Source organism: Carya illinoinensis, chromosome 14, assembly GCF_018687715.1.
Source record: "Carya illinoinensis cultivar Pawnee chromosome 14, C.illinoinensisPawnee_v1, whole genome shotgun sequence".
Taxonomy (NCBI): domain Eukaryota; kingdom Viridiplantae; phylum Streptophyta; class Magnoliopsida; order Fagales; family Juglandaceae; genus Carya; species Carya illinoinensis.
In genome coordinates, this window is record NC_056765.1 from 8,147,775 (window position 1) to 8,170,436 (window position 22,662).

Here is a 22,662-nt window from a genome sequence, read left to right on the forward strand (position 1 = left end):
TCTAAATAAAATATAAAAAATAATTCAAAATTTTTAAATTTTAAAATAAAAATTATATTCTAACCATATTTTAAATTTATAATATTTTTATTTAATTTATTTTTCTCTTATTTTTCAAACGCCATTAAACATCTCAATTTAAATTATTTTATTACTGTTGAGGCCATAACATGAGTCGAAAATAACTAGCTAGCTAGCTTACTTCGAGTAATCATAATATGTTGACGAAATCTTACCAAGTGCTTGAGATTAATTAATTATATATAATGAAGTTGCCAAAGAGCTTTTCAAAATGTGAGAATAAATGAGATTGGAGTTGCTTCTTTTTTACGCCAAAAGAACATATATGTAATTTTCAAAATAAATAAATCACTAATATATAGGCTGCTAAATACCGATCGACCCGATTATTTTATGAAGAATTCTATCTACAATTCTTTTAATCCTCATTGGTCTCTCACCATTCTTTTACGTGGCATCTAATGATTATTAAATAATAAATAATTTTTTAATCATTTCATACACAGATAAAAAGATGATGTGTGCATATATATATATATATATATATTCACGACATTTCTCTTATTTTATTTTATTGGGTCATTTACTCATTGATGAGCTAGCTAACTAAAGTTTACCATGAGGGCGGTGACAAAGAAAAAAACTTAATTATTGTCCATTAATCATCATGATTATCCATTTGGCCGGTGAGTACGTACGTAGCTAGAATCGCTATTTTGTGGTTCCCCATAAGCTTAATTTGCCTTTTCCTCGTACGGTACTACTTTTCTCTAGCTAGCTAGGATGGTCTAGCTGTGCATATATATATATATATATATATATGTAGTCCCCACTCCAGCTAGCAAAGATGGGCAATATTGCAATCAGCCAAGAATGCTTCCTCCACGAAAAGAGAACATGCTGCTAAAGGATAAGCTCCATCCACAACAAAATACTATATATATATATAAATATTTCTTTCTATAGAAGTATAGCTACTTATCATTTTAATTAAGAAGACTTTTTCATCAAGAATAGTCAAAAGTTGATAGACTCATTCGGCTCTTAAAGTCAGTATTACTGTTCAATATGAGAAAGTATCGATCTCCTTACGTAGAAAGTTAATTATTGATAAAAATAATTGATTATTTTTTTTATTGATTAAAAAAGTAAATATTAATAAATTAGTATTTTTTTTTAAATTATAAAAATATTTAAAACTATATAAAAAATATAAAAATAAAAGAAGAAAAAAATATTAAAAAATATATATATTTGCATTTATCGGTTAACTTCTTCGATTATATATCGTCCATTCATCAATATTGGCCGACGAAATAGGACATCGACCCTTTAACTAATCATCTAGCAACAAGACAAGTGTCATTAATTTGGTTAAAAACGAAGTTGGTTTGGGGACACACACAGGGTGGCCATTGCCTTACTCATGGTCCCCCATCCAAGCTGGACCTTTAGTCTGTGGCTCGAAGGGCTACAACGACATTCAGATGGGGTGAGTAGAACTTATTAAAAATATATATTTGTCACATGCTCAACGGATAGATGCCAATTTTTTAAATGGGTTTGAGAAAACTTCTTGTTAGATCAGGTAAACTGTCATTATCTATCGAACAAAAACAATATTTTTTTTTATTAAAAAATCTTGGAACGACCTTTTTGTCCCTGGACTCAATAATTGATCACCAGCTTGTCGGTGAGGTGAGGAATATGCTAATAATTAAAATTGTTGGTTTTTATTTTTTTTATTTTTTTAATTCTCTCTTCGCAAGCATCCAAACAACAAAGTTGGGGCATTTTGCAAGAAACAGACTCTTTGTTGCAGATAATGTTCAAAGTCAATTATTTTCCCCATAGTTCATTTTGTAGAAGTTGGACTAGAAATAAATCCATCTTTTGCTAGGTACTGAGGCATTTGGGAAGCCATGAAATTATTGAGAAAGGGCTGTTCATGGAAGATTGGTGATGGGAAGACTGCCAAATTATGAAAAGATTCTTGGATCCCTAGACACCAATCTCTGATGTAGGAAAACATTGATAGTAGAGATGATATCAAAGATACTTCAATGTATAGCTTGATAGACACTGATACTAGAGGTTGGAAGTGGATCAAATTTGAGCTCTCTTCAATCCAAATCTTGTTGTTGATATTATGAAAGTGATTATCTACCTTGCTGACCAACCAGATAAGTGGATTTGGTTACACGAAAGAAGTGGCAAGTTTACTATCAGGAGTTGTTATAGGCTTTTTATGGAGAAGAAAGGGCACTATAGGGAAATGTTCAAATGATAACCAACAGCAACTACTCTGGAAGGCCTTGTGGAAAATGAAAGTCCCAAACAATACCAAAGTCTTTGCTTGGAGGGCTTGCAAAGAGGAATTACCTTTACAACAGAATTTGCACAAGAAACATGTTGCAATAGAAGCTTCCTGTTGCTTCTGTAAGCAAGGGGTTGAAAATCTTGCACATGCTCTATTTTACTATTCGACTATCTTTCCTACCTGGATTTCTTATGTGCCTGTCAACTGTGTTCAAGCATGGGAATTCATAAGTTACTGGTAGAGTCGGATTGTTTGATGGTAGTGAGACTACTAAATGTAGAAATTGAAGTTGCAGCTATGTTGGATGCTTTGGTGTTCAAAATCAGAAAGTTACAGTCCTTAATTATATGTTGAGTACCATGTACATCATGTTTATAGAGAAGGAAATCGGATAGCTCACAAGCTTGTTTGTTATGCATGGAATGTTGAAATTTGAGAATATCTCAATGTAGTTTGATTGTTTTTCAGACTTTCTTTCTCAAGCCATTTAATTTGATAAATGTCAGTAAAAACTTTATTCTATTAATGAAATGTCTATGTTTCCTGAAAAAAAAAAAAAGAAAGAAAGAAAAGAAGAAAAGAACTACTTTGCCATTGAAATCACAATCAATTAGCACTATTAATGAAATGTCTATGTTTCCTAAAAAAAAAAAAAAAAAAAAGAAAAGAAAGAACTACTTTGCCATTGAAATCACAATCAATTAGCATTTTTGGTTGAGGAAAAAGTCATTTTTGGAGGTTTTTGGTCCTTTTCACCTATTCTCCTCCTTTGTAATATTTATATTTCCTTCAATGGATAAAATCAAGATGGTTGCTTTAGCCATTTTTTTTTTTTTTTAATCTTTCCATTTGCAAAACATAAGGCTATAAATGTAGAATGTCAACTAAACCATGCAACCCTTTTATAGGTGAATTGATTTCCCTCCTCAAGAATTTTTTTTTTCTTTTTAGACCCTTTTAGAAAGAGAAACTCTCGCTTCTCTACAAAAAGTTTATTAATATTTTTCAATCAGTGTTTCTACTGGAGAGAAGGATGGAGCCTTGTGTATAAGTTTCTCATCCCCTGCTCTGTTCATTTTCTAGCATTTGTCTATGTATAAGTTTTTTCTACTAATGTTTTCATTTCCTCCTCTCTACCAATTCAATTTTGGTCAGATATACCGCACTCTAGCGACTAATTGCTTGCACGCGCCCCACCCCACAACGCCCTACCAATCTATTGAAACTGTGGTAGAAATCTCAGCATGTGATACTCACACGTAGCTTGTTCCGCATATGGTTGTCACATGCTATTGCTCCAAAATGTATTTGATGGCTACATGAGTTGTACTAGTAGATTTGTCACCTCTAGACCTTCTAGATCTAATCCACCCCATCTTACAATCACCGACGTGTGGTCCAGAAGCGAGCGTGAAGAAACTTGATCTATCGCTGTCCATCCCATTCGATACTGATCTTCCTAGTATGATTTTGCTTTTCCTAATCGATAATCTTGAAGAATGGAATACAGGTCTCTTAAGAAAATATCTCAGAACAACAAATTGCAGTGCGCCTTTAGCATCCATCACCTTTGGCAGATTGGCAGTGGTATCATAGTTTGCACAACTATGTGAACAGTAAAAAAGGGTAATTTAAGACGACACCCTCTTTGCAATGTATGGGTGTAGACCAAGTTCTTGGACTTAAAACTTGATTTTTTTTTACTTTTGCATTGTAGTTGTTGTAATTGGATATTTGTTAAAGAACCCCACACCTCCTCATATATCTCATTTGAGTTATGCTATATCACCTCATTCTGTTCACTCAACCTCTACACACCAGCCAACGTGACTTTTTAACTCTTTAAAAAAAAAAAACTATTTAAACGTGTGTTTTGAGCAGCTTGCAGATTCAATTCAATTCCCTCTTGTGTTGTTCTCCCCTCACAATCTCTCCCCCACTCCCCCAACTCGTTGTCCTTTCGCTGACCTCACCCTCCACTGGCATTGTGTGGCTCTATTACTCTGGCACCATGTGGCTCTGCCATGAAGGGTAACAAAAGTTTGAAGCTTCTTCAGCTTCACCATTTTTACACGGCTTCAATCCTCCGCTAGTATACTTGCTGCCAACACCCATTATCTCTGGCTCCACTAACAAGGGTAAGAAATGAAAGAAAATGTTTTTTATTTTTCTCTTTTCATTTCATCTCTCCATTTCTAGTATTACTCATATTTTGTGTCTTTGTGTTTAATGGATATGCCATTTGCTAGTTTTTTGGTTGCTGATTTTGTATACCATTCACTGGTTTTTGGTTTGCTGATGTTGTATACCATTCACTGGTTTTTTGGTTGTTGATAACATCTAAAATTGTGTAGCTAATTAAATATTAAATAAAATCAATATTTAGTTACGAAAGGGTCATTTCTGCTTGCTAAGGTCAGCTATATTGGTCAAAGGAACATCATTTCACCACTAAAATTAGATAACTTTATCCATTTTAAAATTGATTTATGAAATAAATCTGAATGTGATTAAGACATAACTATGGTCTTGAAAAAGTTGGACTTCAAAAACTATATAGGCTGAAAAAATAAACCAAGATATTCCTACTCTTCATTTCTAACTTCTCTAAGGCCTCATTTGGATGTTGCTTTGAGATGATAATTAGTCTGTGATTAATCTAAGGCCACATTTAGATGTGTCTTTTATCGCCTTACTAGAAAATTTTGTTGCTTTTGCATGAAGATACTTAATAAGAAATTATAGACTTTTTAATTTTAAAGATTGTTAGCCATCTCACTCATCCTCTTTTGCTCTTCTCTCTCTCTCCAACTCTGCTCCATCATTATCCTCTCGCTTTCCATTGTATTTTCAACCAAAAGTATTCACAACATGCAATTATTGTATGATGAGTTATGTCAGTTTGATCACTAATTATTGTTGAATGTGACATTATGTACTCTTTTACAATTATGTTGGTTTGGTTGCTGATATTAATTGTCGTTCTCAAACTTAGTTGAAATAGCGTGATGGGTGAAAAGAAAGATGGAAGGCTACCCATGCCGTCAACATTGATTTCATTGAATTAGGTATGAGACACATTGGTTAGTTGAAAATGTCGTTAGTTGAAAATGTCGTTAATGTTTTATATTGCAGCATTAAATTAATGCATTTTTTAAACTTTGTTGTAGGGATACTATGGTCCACTACATCCATACTACCTGCTATATATGCTGTCATCAAATACATATCCAAATTTTTATCTGTATGCTTGGGATAGCCAGATAGATATATGTTTATTTTATTTATTTATTTTTTAGTTGTGTAATTTTATTGGAGGGGTCCATGTTGTAGTTTTGACTCATCACTCATGGCATTAGGCTTAGCTAGTTGTTGAAGTGCATGTGCATGTTTAATGTTTTGAACCTTTGGTCTCTTGTACTACGAGAAGTGGGATATAATCAAGGAGGTACATATTTGCAATCTTAAGATTGATATTACGATCACCCGCTCCCTCCTTAAAAGAAGTGATTTGACCAAGCCAAAGCACTGACACTCCACATTCCTCAAGTACTTCTTTTTATCTTTTTTTAATCATTTTTTTTTTCAATTCATGATGATAAAATTGGACTGAAGGTGGAAGAAGCATTAAAAGGGATTTTTTTTCTCTGAACTACTTGTTCAAAGAGGGAGGGGGGGGGGCAAAAGAAGAAGAAAAAGCGTTCTATATAGACCATTTAGTCACTTATGAACATTATTCCAACAGGTATTAAGTTTCAAAGTTTGATACTATTGATGTCATTTCTACAACTATTAACTTTTCACACTTTTCTATCAAATTATACCCATCACAAAACACATTTCGAAGGACCAAAGCAGTACTCTTTCTTCTTCGTGGTAAGATAAGACTTAAAAAGAGAAATTGTGTTGCCCCCAATTTCAGGTCCAAATACCAATCTATGAAAAGACCATCGCAACAAGCTTTTGCACACATCTTCAATAAAAAACCAACTCAAACAAGTACAAGGAGGTATAGATATAAAAAGTCTTTTAACTCATCTCATCTAATTATTATAAGTTTTCAAATTTTCATATAAAATAAAATAAATAATTTAAAATTTTTAAATCTGAAAACAATAATAATATTAAAAAAATAATATTATAATAATATTTTATTATTCTTTTTAGTTGCGTGCATTCGAGTGTTTATAATATAGTGTGTAATTTTAGTATATATTGATGCCACCATATGGACCACCTATTCCTTATCCTCTATTGAGTAATCCGGAGGTTTTGAGAGGAGATCAAGATACCATCTAGGTAGTATTTTTTATATTTTGAAAATGTTTTGTCTACGTGCATGTAATGGAGTCTTTCTAACACAATTGATAATTATAGCATCCGGCAATTCCACAATTTCAACCAACTATGTCCTACCCTCCATCAAGTAATCTCGAGGACTTGAGACCAGCTCAAGATACGATTAAGGTAGTATCTTTTTATGTTTGAAAAATGTTTTCTTGTACGTACGTGCATTCGATTCATTCTAACATAGTGGGTATTTGTGGCATTTGGCAATACCACCATGTGGACCAACTATGCCCTACCCACACTGTCCAAGTCATTCATCAACTATGCCATTTAGCGCTAAAAGTGAAAAGAATGTTGGAGGTACGTCACAGCCAAACGAACAAACTTTGTCATATTCCTTTTTTGGGACACTTTGTGCCTGATGAGTTAATTTTAAAGTATATAATAAAAATGCTAATCTAAACATATATATTATTTTCAGAAACTTCATCCAATGTCAACATAGAGCTGAATATGAAGGGGACGAATGAAGTATCAAATGATGATGAACGATTTAAGCCTCCAAATTCTAGTATGGTGTTTACAACTGATAAAGAGGTTTTAGCCTATTATAAATGATATGCCAAGCAAGATAGTTTTAGTGTTATCACAAATGATGAAGAGAGAGATAGATGAGAGTGCAACGTATGTGACTATTAGATGTGCACGTGGCGGCAGGTACTAACCTAGCCACAATAATTTATCAAAGCCACAACCAACAATTAAAACAGATTATAAGGTGAAGGTAAATGCTCACTTGGTAAATAGGGCATAGGTTTTGACCGATGTTGATCTTATTCACAATCATAGTACGTCAGTTTACAAAAGTCGAGATTTTTTAGATCTCACAAGTGTTTAGATGAATATAATCAAAGAATGCTCAACTTGAATGATAGAGTGGGTATTTGGATGAATAAGAATTTCCAAGCACTTGTGACTGGCACGGGAATTTTGAGAATTTAGAATTCCAAGAAAAAGATTGGTGGAATTTTATTGGCAAAACTAGACTTTTGAGGCTAAGTAAAGGAGGTGGTGAAGCATTGAATAACTATTTTAAGAGAATGAGGGAGATGAATGGTGGCTTTGTATCTGTCATGGATGTGGATGACGAATTCAAAGTCAGGAATGTGTTTTGGGCTGATGCACGAAGTCGAGCGACACGAAGTCGAGCGACACGAAGTCGAGCGACATATAAGTATTTTGGAGATGTTATCATGTTCGATACGATATACCTAACAAATAGGTATGGGATGCCGTTTGCTCCTTTTATTAGTGTCAATTATCATGGACAGTCCATACTGTTAGGGGCAAGTTTGATTTCAATCGAGGATATAAGTACTTTCGTGTGGTTGTTTAGAGCATGGTTATAGTGCACGAATGGATAGGCACCCAAAACAATCATAACAGACCAAGATCGGGCAATGAAGAGTGTGGTTCCCATTGTATTTCTAAACAGCCGTCATAGATATTGTCTCTAGCATATAATGTGGAAACTGCCAAAGAAATCGGGATCCCACTCAAAATACAACATAGGATTGAAGACTGTCGTTCAGAGTGCACTCTTTAATACACAAAGTTGCAAAGAATTTGAGGAAAATTAAAGGCAATTACTTTATAAGTATGACCATACTGATAATGCATGGTTGCAGGGTTTGTACAATGAGAAGTCATTTTGGGTACCAGTTTACTTGAAGGGTGTATTTTGGGTTGGTATGAGCACTACATTGCGGTATGGAAGCACGAATGCCTTATTCGAATGGTTTGTGCATTCTGGTACGACATTGAAGGAATTTGTCAATCACTTTGACAATGCTCTGAGGAATAAGGTGGAGGTGGAGACAACAATTGATTTCCATTCTTCCAACCAAATAATCTCATGTGTATCCCCAGTTTCAATCATTGTACATGAATGTGAAGTTTAAAGAGGTCCAACGAGAGGTTTGGGGATGATTCTATGTAACCCTGCATTTGTCGGTACACAAGGTTGCATTTCCACGTTCGATATTTTCGAAGAAATTTCCATCTTGGATGAACATATATATTGTCATGTTCTCAGTTTACTATAACGAAGTGAAGTGTGAAGTTAAATGCACATTTGCCCAGTTTAAGATAAGGGTGATTATCTATAGGCATGCATTTAAAGTCTATCAGTTGAAGTACATTCATGTACTACTAGACAAATATGTATTGGATCAATAGAGTAAAGACTTAAAAGAGGAGATACACACTGGTGAAAACTAGCTATGATGACTCGTGGGTCGATATAGATGCACGGGGTATGACCTTGTGGTTAAAAGATGTCTGATGTTGGCAACACTTGTATCCCCAAGTGATGACCATGTGAATGCATTCTTACATCATTTGGATGACTTTAAGCACAAGTTTGCAGGATTATAGTTGAGTCTGGTTCAACCAAGGTGAAAGAGAACATGGTCACCGACAAGAATAAGAAAATATTAAGCCCCCACATAGTTCGGGGGAAAGAGAGACCGCCAATAAAAATAAAGATTTTGATGGTGTAAACGTTTGGAACAAAGAGAAAGAAGAAACATGTGGTAAGTTTTGTTCGAGTACTTGTGTAAATATTGGATTGCATGCATATTACTTTCTAACACGTGTTTGTTGTTTTTTTATTTTTTCAATTTAGACTTGCAAAACATATTTGATGATGAATCACAATATGGTGACCTCCCAGAATCACAAGTTGGTGATAGTGTTGACGAGATTGTCATCCTATGTAGTACTCTAACACAACCAATGTTACCAGGCAATAATGAGGTGTAAGGTTATTTTTCACCTTTATAAATCTTCCTGGAATCTTCAAATCTTGATGTATTTGTTTTAATTTTCCAATTTCTCATATCTCCAGGAAATGCCTTGCATGCCTTGGACTTAGTGCAAATCAGTGGCCGAGTTTGAGTAACAATTGGTTTAGACGAATTGGTGTAACAAATGGGTAAATGTGTAATTGTGTATTTGTACATGGGTTTACTTTTCACCCATGATTGCGTACATGTGACAGTAAATTTGTAAATAGGGTATGGAAATTATTTTTGTAAATGGGGCATGGAATTGGTAAAGAGGTTTTGTTCTTATTCCTAGGTAAATGTGTGATTGTAAAATGGTTGAATGGAATATGTAAATTACTTTTATTGTGAGTTACTAGAGCCAGATGATTGGTCTTATACATTACGAAATTATGGTGGACTTGCCAAAAATTGCCAAAAGGATCATCATCTATAAGCTTATAAGCAAATATCAGCAATATCATAAAGGTCAGGAATGTGAGAAGTATCTTTTTCTTTTTCCTTTTTTTGGTTAGTAGTACTTGTTGCTATATAAGCTTGTGCATGCAGACACATCTTAATGGGAATGGCACTATAGACGATTCCAAATCGCATAAAAGAACGTAAGCACGGGCAAGAAAATTCAAAGTAACGGTTGTCATTCAAATGAGAACATTACAAGTAAAGCTCATAATATTACATAATCATATACAAAATATCAGATCGGTATTTCTGATTTATAGATGCAAGAGCTACTGCAATTGTCAAGAACCAACTTCAGGTCTAGATTTTATAGAACGTAAAAAATACCGACTTCCAAATATCAGTAAATTTCCTAATACCTTTACCTTTGACAATTGATTTATATAATACAAATGAAATAATCTACTGATCAACTACCACACTCAAAATGCCATTATATTTTTGGATTTCAGAAATCGAGAGCTGCTTACTTGTATATTGATCACACAGATTCGATTACACATTAAGTTCGACAAAAATAGATTAGATTACATTTAAAACTATCCCTATACATTTTGTAGTCCGATCCAACCAAAAACTATTATAAGAGATATGATTCAGTGCAAATACAACAATATACACGCACCCCTATTCTCTACGATGTACCTTTGAAGTTCGTCTTCTTGCATGTAAAACTCATTCTCTCTCTCTATTAGTTTACCTTCTTCTTCTTCTTCTTCTTTTCTTTTTTTCTTTTTTTTTTTTTAACTTCATACTCACATAGTAATAAATCATCCTCCATCTTTTGAACTACATTTTCTCTTGTCAAAATTTGTCCCTTTACCAATTATAGAATATCTATCCATATGAAGAATTTACATCTTGTTTCTCTCTGCGTAAAATTCAAGAATTTCAAGTTTCAAATATAACAACTTTGTACATTCATTCAAAAGCGAGGGAAAAAAAATATATGAGAAATTAGTTACCGTGTTATAGTTTGGGAAGGCATAAAATTTACTTTCAGGGTTTGTTTTTTGTTGTAGAAGATCTTTTTTAAATTTGTTTTCAAATCACATCAACAAATTAGTGTTTCCATTTCTATTGACAGCTATCTTACCATACATGCACAGAATCAAGTCTTGTACGATTTTTGTAATTAGCTTAATTTTAAGACTTCATTTCAATTAGTCCACTTTCCTTTTCTTTATTATTTCCTTACATAGCACATTGTACAACTATTTATTTGTAAAGCCTAATACGAAATATGCATGATTCAGACCAATATTTCTTCTTCCTCCTTCTTTCTTAACATGGTATCAGCCTAAAGAAACGATCCAGCCATTCTGTCATGGCGAAGACCCACACCCCACCCATTCCCTGCTCTTATCTTCTTCATCCCTCTGATTCTCCTAGTTTAATTCTCATCAATAACCTTTTCACAGGAGACAACTACCCCAAATGGCAAAAGGCCATGACCCGAGCCCTTAATGCCAAGAATAAACTTGGCTTTATCGATGGCACTCTTATCCCTCCTGAACCCACCAAACCAAAATATACTCAGTGGAACCAAACCAAGGATATGGTCCTTACCTGGATCCTCAACTCCATCAGCCCTTCCCTTGCCAATTCTCTCGAATATCATACCAATCCCCGTGCTGTTTGGCTTGACCTTTCTTCCCCTTTTTGCCATGGAAACAATGCCCATATATACGACCTCAAACGAGCTCTCTCCTCCCTGCACCAATCCACAAAATCTGTTCATGATTATTTCAACCAAATAAAACAGCTATGGGATGAACTTAGTCATCTCCAAACTGCAACTGACCTCAAAGAAATTCAACGACAGGCTGATGATGAATGAGTTTTCCAATTTCTTCTTGGACTCAACGACTCATTTGCTCATCTTCGCACCCAAATTTTGGCCATGGACCCGCTTCCCTCTCTCAACAAAGTCTTGTCCATCTTGTTTCAAGAAGAGCAACAACGGCTTCTCAACCTTCAACCCACCTCTTCCAAAACCATGGCCATGGCTACCTGCACCTCAGCTCGCCCAAGACCTCCTCTTAAATGCACTACATGCGGCAAAGATGGCCATACCCGTGACCGTTGCTGGACCCTCATCGGATACCCTCTAGGTCGAAATCCTCACATCACCAAACCGAAATCGTCCATCCTTGGCCCACCCCCATCCGCTGTAAATACCGTTTGCCCCTCCTCTTCCTCTACTACAAATCTGGTTTCTCTTCCTCCAGAGGTCTATCAGAAGCTGCTCAACCTCCTAGCACCATCGGCCACACCAATTGAACCATCCCCTCCATCTTTTGCTGGTAATCTCTTCTCGCCATCTGATTTCAACTTCAATCAGCACCTCCATTGGGTGGTGGACAGCGATGCAAGACACCACATCTACCACCAACGTGAAGCTCTTTCGGATTTACAGCCTCTTGCTTCTGCCAATCGTATTTGGCTCCCAACAGGACAAGATATTACAGCCGAAGGGTTGGGTTCTTGTCGCCTTTCTCCTTCTCTCATATTACAAAATATTTTTTATGTTCCCCTTTTCTCCTTCAACTTACTTTCAGTTTCCCAAATTGCCCTTCATAATTCTTGCCTTATAAATTTTTCCTCTAATTCTTGTTTATTTCAGGACTCTCAATCGATGAAGCCGATTGGAACGGGTGATTTATGCAATGGGCTCTATGTGTATCGACCCGAACCTCCCGTCATTTTTGCTGCTCAATCTACTGCAAATAAGACCATCAACGTCTAGATTATCCCCTAGTTTTACTATTCCCAATATTTTTAATTCTCCTTGTACTCTTTCTGAATGTGATGTTTGTGCTCATTCTAAACACACTAGATTACCTTTTTCCAATTATGCCAATAAAAATGATTCTTGTTTTAATCGCATTTTTTGTAATATTTGGGGTGGTTAACACACAGCCTCATTATGTGACGCTCATTATTTTCTCACCATTGTTGACGATTTTTCTTGCATGATTTATCTTATGCATTTTAAATTTGAGGCATACACTCATTTAATACATTTTTTTCCCTTGTCCAAAATCAGTTTAACACTACTGTCAAAATTATTGGAACTGATAATAGACAAGAATTCCTTTCCCATCAATTTCAAACCTACCTACACACACAGAGCATCATTCATGAACGTACTTGTGTAGAAACTCCCCAACAAATGGTGTTGCAGAGCATAAACACTGACACCTTCTTAATGTTGCTCATAGTCTTCGTTTTCAAACACACTTACCTCTCTCTTATTGGGGTGATTGTGTCCTCACTGCAGCCTACCTCACCAACCGTACCCCTAGCCGTATTCTCAACAATAAATCACCTTTTGAAATTCTGTTCAATAAAATCCCCGACTATGACCATCTTCGTGTATTCAGTTGTCTTTGTTATGCACAAACCCTCCACGCTCACCGCGACAAATTTTCTCCTCGTGCCACTAAATGTGTCTTCCTTGGCTACCTGATCACACATAAAGCCTACAAGCTATATAATCTCCAAACTCAGACCATCTTCTATTCCCGAGATGTCACCTTTCAATAACACATATTTCCTTTCCAAGACCTTCCTGACCCTCCATCTCTTCCTGCCCCTGTCGTTCCTCTTCCCGTTCCTGAACCTTTCCTGACTCTTGATCCTCTGGCCTCTTTCAACTCTTCTGTCCCTCCTGATTCTTCAATCCCTACGCACTTACCCCGCCCCTCTCCCCCAGCTCCTCGTCCTCGCTGAACTATTACTCGACTTGTCTATCTTCATGACTACATTTGTCCCACCTTACATATGGAACGCACTACATCTATGCCTGCTTCACCGGCTTCAGGTATTGCTCATCCTTGGTCTGCTTTTCTTTCATATTCCCGTTTTTCTCCCTCACATATTACTTATTTGACTGCTCTTACCTCATGTATTGAACCCTCTTGCTATACCACTGTCATCTGCCATCCTCACTAGCGCGAGGCCATGACAGCTGAGCTTCGTGCTTTAGAGGCCAATTCTAGCTAGACTCTTGAGCCTCTCCCTCCTGGTAAGAAACTCATTAGGTGCAAATGGATTTTCAAAACTAAACTCAAAGACGACGGATCCATCGAGAAATACAAAACTCGGCTCGTTGCCAAAGAATATACTCAGATTGAAGGCCTGGACTACCATGAGACATTTGCCCTGGTCGCCAAAATGACCACGGTCCGTTGCTTATTAGCAGTCGCAGCCACAAAAAATTAGATTATTCATCAGCTTGACGTCAATAAAGCCTTGCACGACGACCTTGACAAAGAAGTCTACATGACCCCACCACCCAGATATTGTCCTAAGGGGGAGACTTGTGTTTTTCGACTCCGCAAATCCCTCTATGGTCTCAAACAAGCTTCCCGAAACTAGTTTTTTAAACTAGCCTCTGTGCTTCTTGATGCAGGTTTTCATTCGTCTCAAGCAGATCATTCTTTGTTCACTCTCACCACTTCCACCAACATTGTTCTTGTTCTTGTTTACGTAGATGACATATTGGTTGCTGGTAACGATCTCTCACAGATTGAGCTTTTCAAGAAAATTCTCTCCACACATTTCAAGAACAAGGACCTCCGTTCCCTGAAATACTTTCTTGGCCTTGAAGTTGATCGCTCTCCCATTGGCATTTTTCTTAATCAATGCAAATATGCCCTCGACATTCTTTCTGACAATGGGCAACTTGGTGCACGGACCGCTCATTTTCCTATGGAACAACACTTGAAGCTTACTGCTCATGATGGCGATCTCCTCTCTGATCCTGGCCTTTATCGTCGTCTTGTTGGTCGTCTCATCTATCTGACCATCACTCGACCTGACATTGTTTATGCCGTCAACACACTCAGCCAATTCATGCATGCTCCTCACGTTCTCCACATGAACGCCGCTACCAGAGTTCTTCGCTACATCAAAGGCTGTTCGGGTTAGGGTATCTTCTTTCCTTCCTCCAACAGTATTCATGTTTCAGCTTATACAAACTCTGATTGAGCTAGCTGCCCCATCGCTCGCCTCTCCACCACTGATTATTTTATTCAGTTAGGCACCAGTTCGATCTCATGGCGCACCAAGAAATAGAATACAGTCTCTCATTCTTCTGCTGAAGCTGAGTATCGTGCTATGGTCGTCACCACCTGTGAACTTACTTGGTTAAAACAACTTCTCACTGACCTTGGTGTTCCACATCCCGAGCCTTTCACTCTCCATTGTGACAATCAATCTGCACTCTATATTGCACACAATCTTGTGTTTCATGAGCATACCAAACACATTGAAATTGATTGTCATATCATTCGGGACAAAATTCGCTCAAGCCTCCTCAAAGCTGTTCACACTTCTTCAAATGAGCAACTTGCGGATATATTCACCAAACCTTTAGGAAATGAACTTTTTCATCATTTCTCGCACAAGTTAGGCATTACGGATCTCCATGCGCCAACTTGAGGGGGAGTATTGACAGCTATCAATTAGTCCACTTTCCTTTTCTGTATTATTTCCTTACATAGCACATTGTACAACTATTTATTTGTAAAGCTTAATACGAAATATGCATCATTCAAACCAATATTTCTTCTTCCTCCTTCCTTCTTAACAATTTCGAACGCATCAACAACATATGACGAAGATTGGCTCAATGTATAGGTGATCTACATGATGATTGACAGACCAAATGTTGTCTAGATTTTTCCATCATGAAGATATCACTCAAACGCATCAACAACACAGACCGAAAGTAGATGTGGTGTTGAGACCTTTACATCAATTCTCTCTGTTGAGTTAACCCAAAGGAGCTACTATTATTCCTTCTAAAAAAGAATCTACCCTCTTCTCTCTCCTAAGCATCAAGTCCATAGCTTGCCAAAGGACATTCACATGACTTTGTTTCTTGTGAAGATGATAAATTTCCTCTACTTTTTTTCTCACGGTTAATTCTGCTGCTCACATACCCAAACACTAAGAAGTTCATATTTTCTCCTATGTGATAATGCTTTGAAATTATTCACATTGAAATAACTATTGATAAAAAGAAGCCTATCTTCAAGTGTGATCTATGGGGCGTTAGGGTGTTGCAATGCTGGGGGTGAGGGAGATGTTCGTTTCGAGTCTAAGGAAGAAGAGGAATGGTTGAGAGAACCGCTCGGGAGAGTGATGTGTGAGAAAGAACCACGTGGGTGTGTGCTGTGCAACCCGTAGACCTATAGTTGAGTTGATTCTTTCATCTCATTTTTTACTTCTTAATGAAATATTTTCTTGCATAGAGGGAAAAAAATTCCTCTTCGGTCATGATATGATTCATTGGGACTAAAAATATATGGTCAGTGCCATGTGCAATAAATTAAGTCATCTACTTTGATGGGACTTCTCCAAATATCCTAGAAACTACGCAATTATCAAAGGACTATGCTAGATGCCCGTGAAAAGCTCCTAATACTTTTTTTTTTTAAAAACATTTTTTAAACTCTTTAAATATTTTTTTTAAAAGAATTACAAATTTATTAAAAAATAATTTTTTAATCATTGTGTAAAAAAAAAAAATTACACGATATCCATACTCGGTGGGACAAGCATTTTTCATTAGCAAAATAAATATAGACATGAATAATGCTATGTACAAGTTTAAATTGTTCATATCTTGTGTAAAAAGTGGATCTTACTAAAAAAAAATAAGATTTTTATACTTTATTTTATTTTATTTTTTATAATGAGAACATTTTTTTTATTTTTTTATTTTTGTTTTGTTTTTATATGTAGAGAAACTGCACAAAACTTATCTATTTAACATATGATTACTCTTTAGACATGCCATCAGCCATACACAAAAACTCCTTTATTTACACAGCCATTCTTCTTCCATGGGCTTATAAGGTTTGAGCATTTATTAATCTCTTAGGGCTTTGTAGCACCAACATCTTGTGGGCTTCATGAAATGGGCTCCCACAAATTATGATTGCAAGTCCATTTTGTCTCTTCCACGTTGAGCTTAACTTGGATGATCCATAGGCCAGAATCTCAACTTTCTCAGCAGTCAGCAAACTTAACCCTTCCTTTCATCACACTCACCATCGTTTTCTTCGGTTTGGCGCGTCGGTGGGGAAGGTAAAGCAAAAGGGATTGCAGGATAAGAAAGAAGCTTCTGTATGGATAAGAAACAAGCTTTGATATTAAAAGCCATTGCATGCAGGATCAAGAACTCTGGATATCAAAGATCAAGCCTAGTTTTAAAACTATAACCATTGCAGGATCAAGCCAAGTTTTAAAACTATCCTAGATACAAAGGGAATAAAGCAAACAAAACTACTTATAAGGCTAGGTATCAACAGAAAAACTATAGCAAGCAATGGATTCCAGCTCATCCAATATAAAAATTGTGCAAATTGTGCTTAGATAGCTAAGAGGGAGAGCGACAACAGAAAGCATTGCCTAGAGCACCATATGTAGCTAAACTATCGGCCAAAGCATATCTTTTCCTGTAAACATTGGCCATGTTGAATATAAAGGAAACTTCAGTTAATTTTCCGGCAATCGGCACGGATTTGGCCACTGCTCCCAGTGAGAGGGCTAAGGTTTCCCATCTTCACCATGGCTTTGGCAAAATCAGCTCTGAAAGTTGCGGGGTTGGTGCTATAAGTGGTGACCTGAGAGTCCGTGGAACTGCCATTGAAGAGTTGTTGGTCCGAATGCAGGAGGCCTTTTTTATTCACCAAGTTCTTAAAATAAGCATTGTCAAAGATAACAGGGGTTGTGGCATCTAAGGGCGAAAGGTTGTCATCCCCGCCAGTGCTTGGACAGTTTGATTTTAATGATGCTGCAAATGTTGAGTTGATGTTGGCTTCCTTATTGATACGTTCCCTGAAGATCACGCACCTGGCTTGACCTGTTGTGTGAGCTCCTATTTCGGAAAATGCAGAAAAGAAAATGATAAAAAAAAAAAAAAATCTAAGAATTAACTGATTCAACTTCAATGAAACTCAGAGCAACTCTGTCATTCGACTCCGGAATTAGTACTAATTGAATGATGATCTAGACAGCAACCTCAAAGTCACAGATAATGCCTGTTTATTATTTAAGGGGAGCATCTATCTCCATTCAACACAGAGGAAGATGGACTGTGCAGTATGTGTATAAGAAAACGAAAACATAGAACACTTTGAGTTGTGTGTTGAGTTATGTTTTACCTGAGAGAGCGACCATTTCTTCTGCACTAAATCCTTTATTTGAGAAGCCAACTAAAAGATCGCTGAGGTCCATTCCCGGAGAGGGGATTTCAGTATTTGCTGCTGTAAAACTTGCTGTCGTTGAGTCTCTTCTGCCTAACTGAACTGTCCATGAAGGCCCGCCTAACTGGAGAAAAATGAGACAGTACGAGATTTGTTTACTAGCCATAAGATATATCCTTTCCAAGATTATACATATATATAAAATTCATAGAGCTGTGGTTAACAACTGATTTATATAGAGTTCGGGTTCGAATTCAAGATCCGTATTTTGTACTTTTGTCTAGGCCTGTGCATGCTAGGATACCATTGATCCTTAATTCTCATGATTTATACTCTTCCCCCTATGCATTGTTAATTTTACTTACTGAAACAACAGAATCACGGGCTGCAACAGCTAGGATATCTGCACAGGAAACAACTCCAGGGCAAATACTCTCAATTTCAGACTTGATGGTATCTATTACTTCAAAACCCCTTAAAGAACCAGCATTTGGGCCGGCTGTCTTCTCCCCAGTGAAACTTGAAGTGTCATCTAATAGAACAGATGCATCACATCCCTGTTTAAGCCACAAGAAGATCTATCAATGGTAATTCCAATACGAAATCTGCTATATATATGACCAGTAATAGTAATTTAAATCCCAACTGCAACGAATTATGCATGGTCTATACTTTACAACATTTGCATGTAATTTGGTTTCGTCTAAAACTTCATGAAATATAATGTGTCTCGAATCTGGATTCTTCAAATACTTAGGTAATCAGGTTGCATGTATATAAAAGTAGTGTTACATACAGTTACTTTTAGGTACTTTTTATACATTCCGCTAATGTGATTGGCTGCATCAATTTTTTCTTTAAAATTCAACCAATCACATTAGTAAAATATACAAAATAATATATAAAAATGATTACATAGAATTTTTATATTTCTCATATACACAGATTGTGCACTAGCTGATATGACATCACTTGGTCAACGCATGCTAATATGGGAGTACCACATCAATCTATGCACGGGAGTTCGTGCACCAAGCATTATTGTTTCAATAATTAAAGAATATAATCATGCTACTGGAGTTTGAAATATTAAAATTATCATTGAAAATGGTAGGTACGTTCTCAAAATGATTTATTTTAGACCTAAAGCTTGCAAGCCTTTTATAAAAGTGAGATCTATCCTAAAACAATGTAATCAAAATTCTTTTTTGATAGGTCGCATGTTTTATGAATGAGTTTTCATTATTTAAATCTGTATCTAACATTACTTCTTACATATATATATATATATATATACACACACAATCACATACAAACGAATTTAGCGTGCGTGTGTGAGTGCAAAGTCAAAGCTCATGTGCGGGTCTGTGTTGTATGTATGCAAAGAAAGACGGAAAGAAAGAAAGAAAGAAAGAAAGAGAGAACATGCATTGATAAAGCAGTCATGGAAATGGAGGCGAAGTAAAGAAGCCCCCATGCGATGCTCCTTGACCACTGCATTGCTAACTGCAGTTCTAATGGTAGATAGAGCTTTCGGGCATGTTGTTGCATAGTAATTCCAGGATAACTGGGCAGAGGCTCCACGAAACAAAAGCAAAAACGCAAAGAAGCAGAATATGTTAGAGTGATCATGTAAGTGAAATGCCATATTTCAAAGAAGAGAGACCACAGACTAAGCTAGAAGTAGAGAGCTTGTGATTCGTGTTCCGATTGCATGCTGCATGAAGCTGTATTTATAGCGGAACACTAGCTATTTTGGACTCTTTTAATTACTTTCATATGGTCTCAAGTCAAAGACCTTCAAAAACTTGGAAATTAACGAACAAATAGGGAAGGAAATTGTCCCACGCATCCACTAAAATTGTTTATGTTATCCAAACCCACCATACATACCTATGAAAAAATAACCTACTTCATGTGCGCACTCACATGCATACATGATATAGAAAATTTTATAAATCACACTCATATCTCACTTTCATCTTACCATATAAAATGTGGCACTTTTATCATTCTTGAATAATCATTTATTTTTTTAAAGAATAAATATAAAGAATCATCTAAGGATAATAAAAGTATCATATTTTACATAATGGGATGAAAGTCTAGTTTCCAGCATTAGTGTATATATATTATACATGACTATATTTCTATATTACTTTCATTTTATTATATATGTTGATCATGACATTTGCTATCTCTAGAACTAATATTTTTTTCTTTAAAAAAAAGAGTTGATTTAAAGGTTATGGGCAATTTCACATTGTAAAATAGAAATGTATAATATTTTTTTAAAAATGTTTTAGCCAAAAAAGGATTACACACAAATAAACTTACAAACTGATGTGACCTGATATGGCATGATATAGTACGTCATATTTTTTATATACAAATATTTGATATAATGTAGGAAATTACACTTCATACATATGGTTTGCATAATAAATCAAGGGTCAAAAAACCTAGGGCGTGGCGCTTATAGCGGCTTTTGACAAGTCTTGTGGTAGATAAATCGTGTGTGAACATATATAAGTCATAGGAATCTAATTAGACCACTAGACAATAGGGCAAGCAAAAGGCTAACACCAATCATGATTTATTTTATTTATTGACCTTCTGCAACTATCTTGATTTGGAAGCCATATTTTGCAAATCCCCCAAACTTTAGAACCTTCCCGTGCACGACTCTTTACAACGACATTATTCAACAGCGCGCTTGAAGTGGTTCCTTATTATAAACAAATTAAATAATAATCTCTTACAAGAAAACCTCAACAATATTGTCTAAAAGGTTCATTTTAGGCTAATTGCTATGACGGGTTTAATGATGATCATGTCTGATGGAATATCTGTTCAAAGTTTTCTTCCTTGGAGACCGCATATTTGACAATTTGTAAAACCAAGAAAGATAGGCATATTAGCATAATCAGTTATCATGATAAGCTTGGGGTCGTCACGTTTGAACTATAGGACCTAAAATCTCAGTTCTTAGACACTGTGGAATTGGTTGCTAACTTTAAAATGTTCATCCAGTTATGACAAAGTTCAACCCGATGAGCTTTATTGAATGGGAGATTTGATGGATCCAGTCTCGGTGGGCGATGGTATTATAGAAAGGAGATTCATCTTCAACGGGTTCTTATTATTATGCATCGAGGAATAATACTCATGATCATTTCTTTTAGTATCAGTTTCCATCATTCCATAATGTGATATTTAATGATTAGAAATTATTAATTATATTTTACTTGTGGGCCAATCATTTTAGTAATGACAAAAATATGCAACAGATCGGAATGAGAGAAAGTAATTTTCGACCCACTAAGATGGTCCAACACTAGATGTGGCGGTTTAAAGCCCACGATGGTGGTCCAGAGTAATGGTACAGTGCCCATACGTATATTCATAACAGTAAACAGAATATAAATAGAGATAGAGATATATATATATATATTTACATAGTTCGGTAGATATCCTACGTCCGTATGTTGTTTAAAGGGTAAATCTATTATAATATAAATGTTTTACAATCCCTCATAATCTTTCATTTATCTTTGTACAATAGAGGTCGGAGATTTTTTTTCTAGAGAATATGATATTTTGAAGCTCTTGTTCTTAGGTTGAAAGCGACCTTTGTGTTCTTGACTTAGTTGCTTCGCCATCTGGAAGAAGTCCTCATTTCTTCGGATCTAATTCCCTTTATTCTGGCCCATGGGAGTGGTGATAAAGCATTGCTTTACGTCTCCTCCTCTTGCGTGTCTAGCCTATTGTTTCCTTCATTTCTCTATTTTTTCCTTTTTTCTTTGCACCTGCCTTCCCCTATTATTTTCTCATCTGAGATTTACTTTCCTCATATATATTCCTGTCTTTTTCCTCTTACTCCTTATAAATTGTTGCCCTTTGGGTTGGGCAAGGGAGATTTTATCCCCTAACACATTTAATACCATATCAAGAAATATTAATGGAGTTGAGATCAATCTAAGAGTCATGACATGTGACTAACGAGTAAGGTGTTACTATATTAACATCTAGTAGGAAGCATCAACTTATGGTCGCCCTTCCATCATTTATATTTATAAGTTATCATGTATTTTTACGCTCTACACTTAAAAACTATCAAAACTAACACATCGCACTCCCAACCACCGTCGAAAATCAACTAGCACACTCCACTAAAATTTATCAAGCAGGTTGAGTGCATTTTTGTTCAAATGTAGAGTAAAGTACTCTAGCTTTACACCACCCAATAACATATTGACACCTTAGCATCTTAATCATTACTTTATAGAATAGTGAGAAATACAGGACTAGAGTCCAAATTATTTTGAAATCCAAGTTATACCAAACCCCTCTTCCTCGCTAGTACTATTGCCACAATGCCATCGCTAGAGCGCCAGCACTCAAATTTTTATTTTAAAAGAGAAATTATATTTATAGTCATAAAATACATAAAAATTATTTAATTTAAAATAAAAATAGATAAATATAAGCTCATATAAAA

The 22,662-nt window shown here is 35.9% G+C and overlaps 1 protein-coding gene across 1 annotated transcript; it reads right to left on the bottom strand.

Annotated features, from left to right (window-relative positions):
- Nucleotides 1-17,082: 17,082 nt before the first annotated feature.
- On the bottom strand, nucleotides 17,083-19,887 carry LOC122294279 (cationic peroxidase 1-like). Its single transcript, XM_043102882.1, has 4 exons — nucleotides 19,591-19,887; nucleotides 18,527-18,718; nucleotides 18,120-18,285; nucleotides 17,083-17,833 (listed from the first exon to the last, which is right to left on the bottom strand). Exons 1-4 carry the CDS (start codon nucleotides 19,807-19,809, stop codon nucleotides 17,448-17,450), a joined length of 963 nt encoding a protein of 320 aa, XP_042958816.1. The 5' UTR covers nucleotides 19,810-19,887; the 3' UTR covers nucleotides 17,083-17,447.
- Between the last annotated feature and the right edge of the window lie 2,775 nt (nucleotides 19,888-22,662).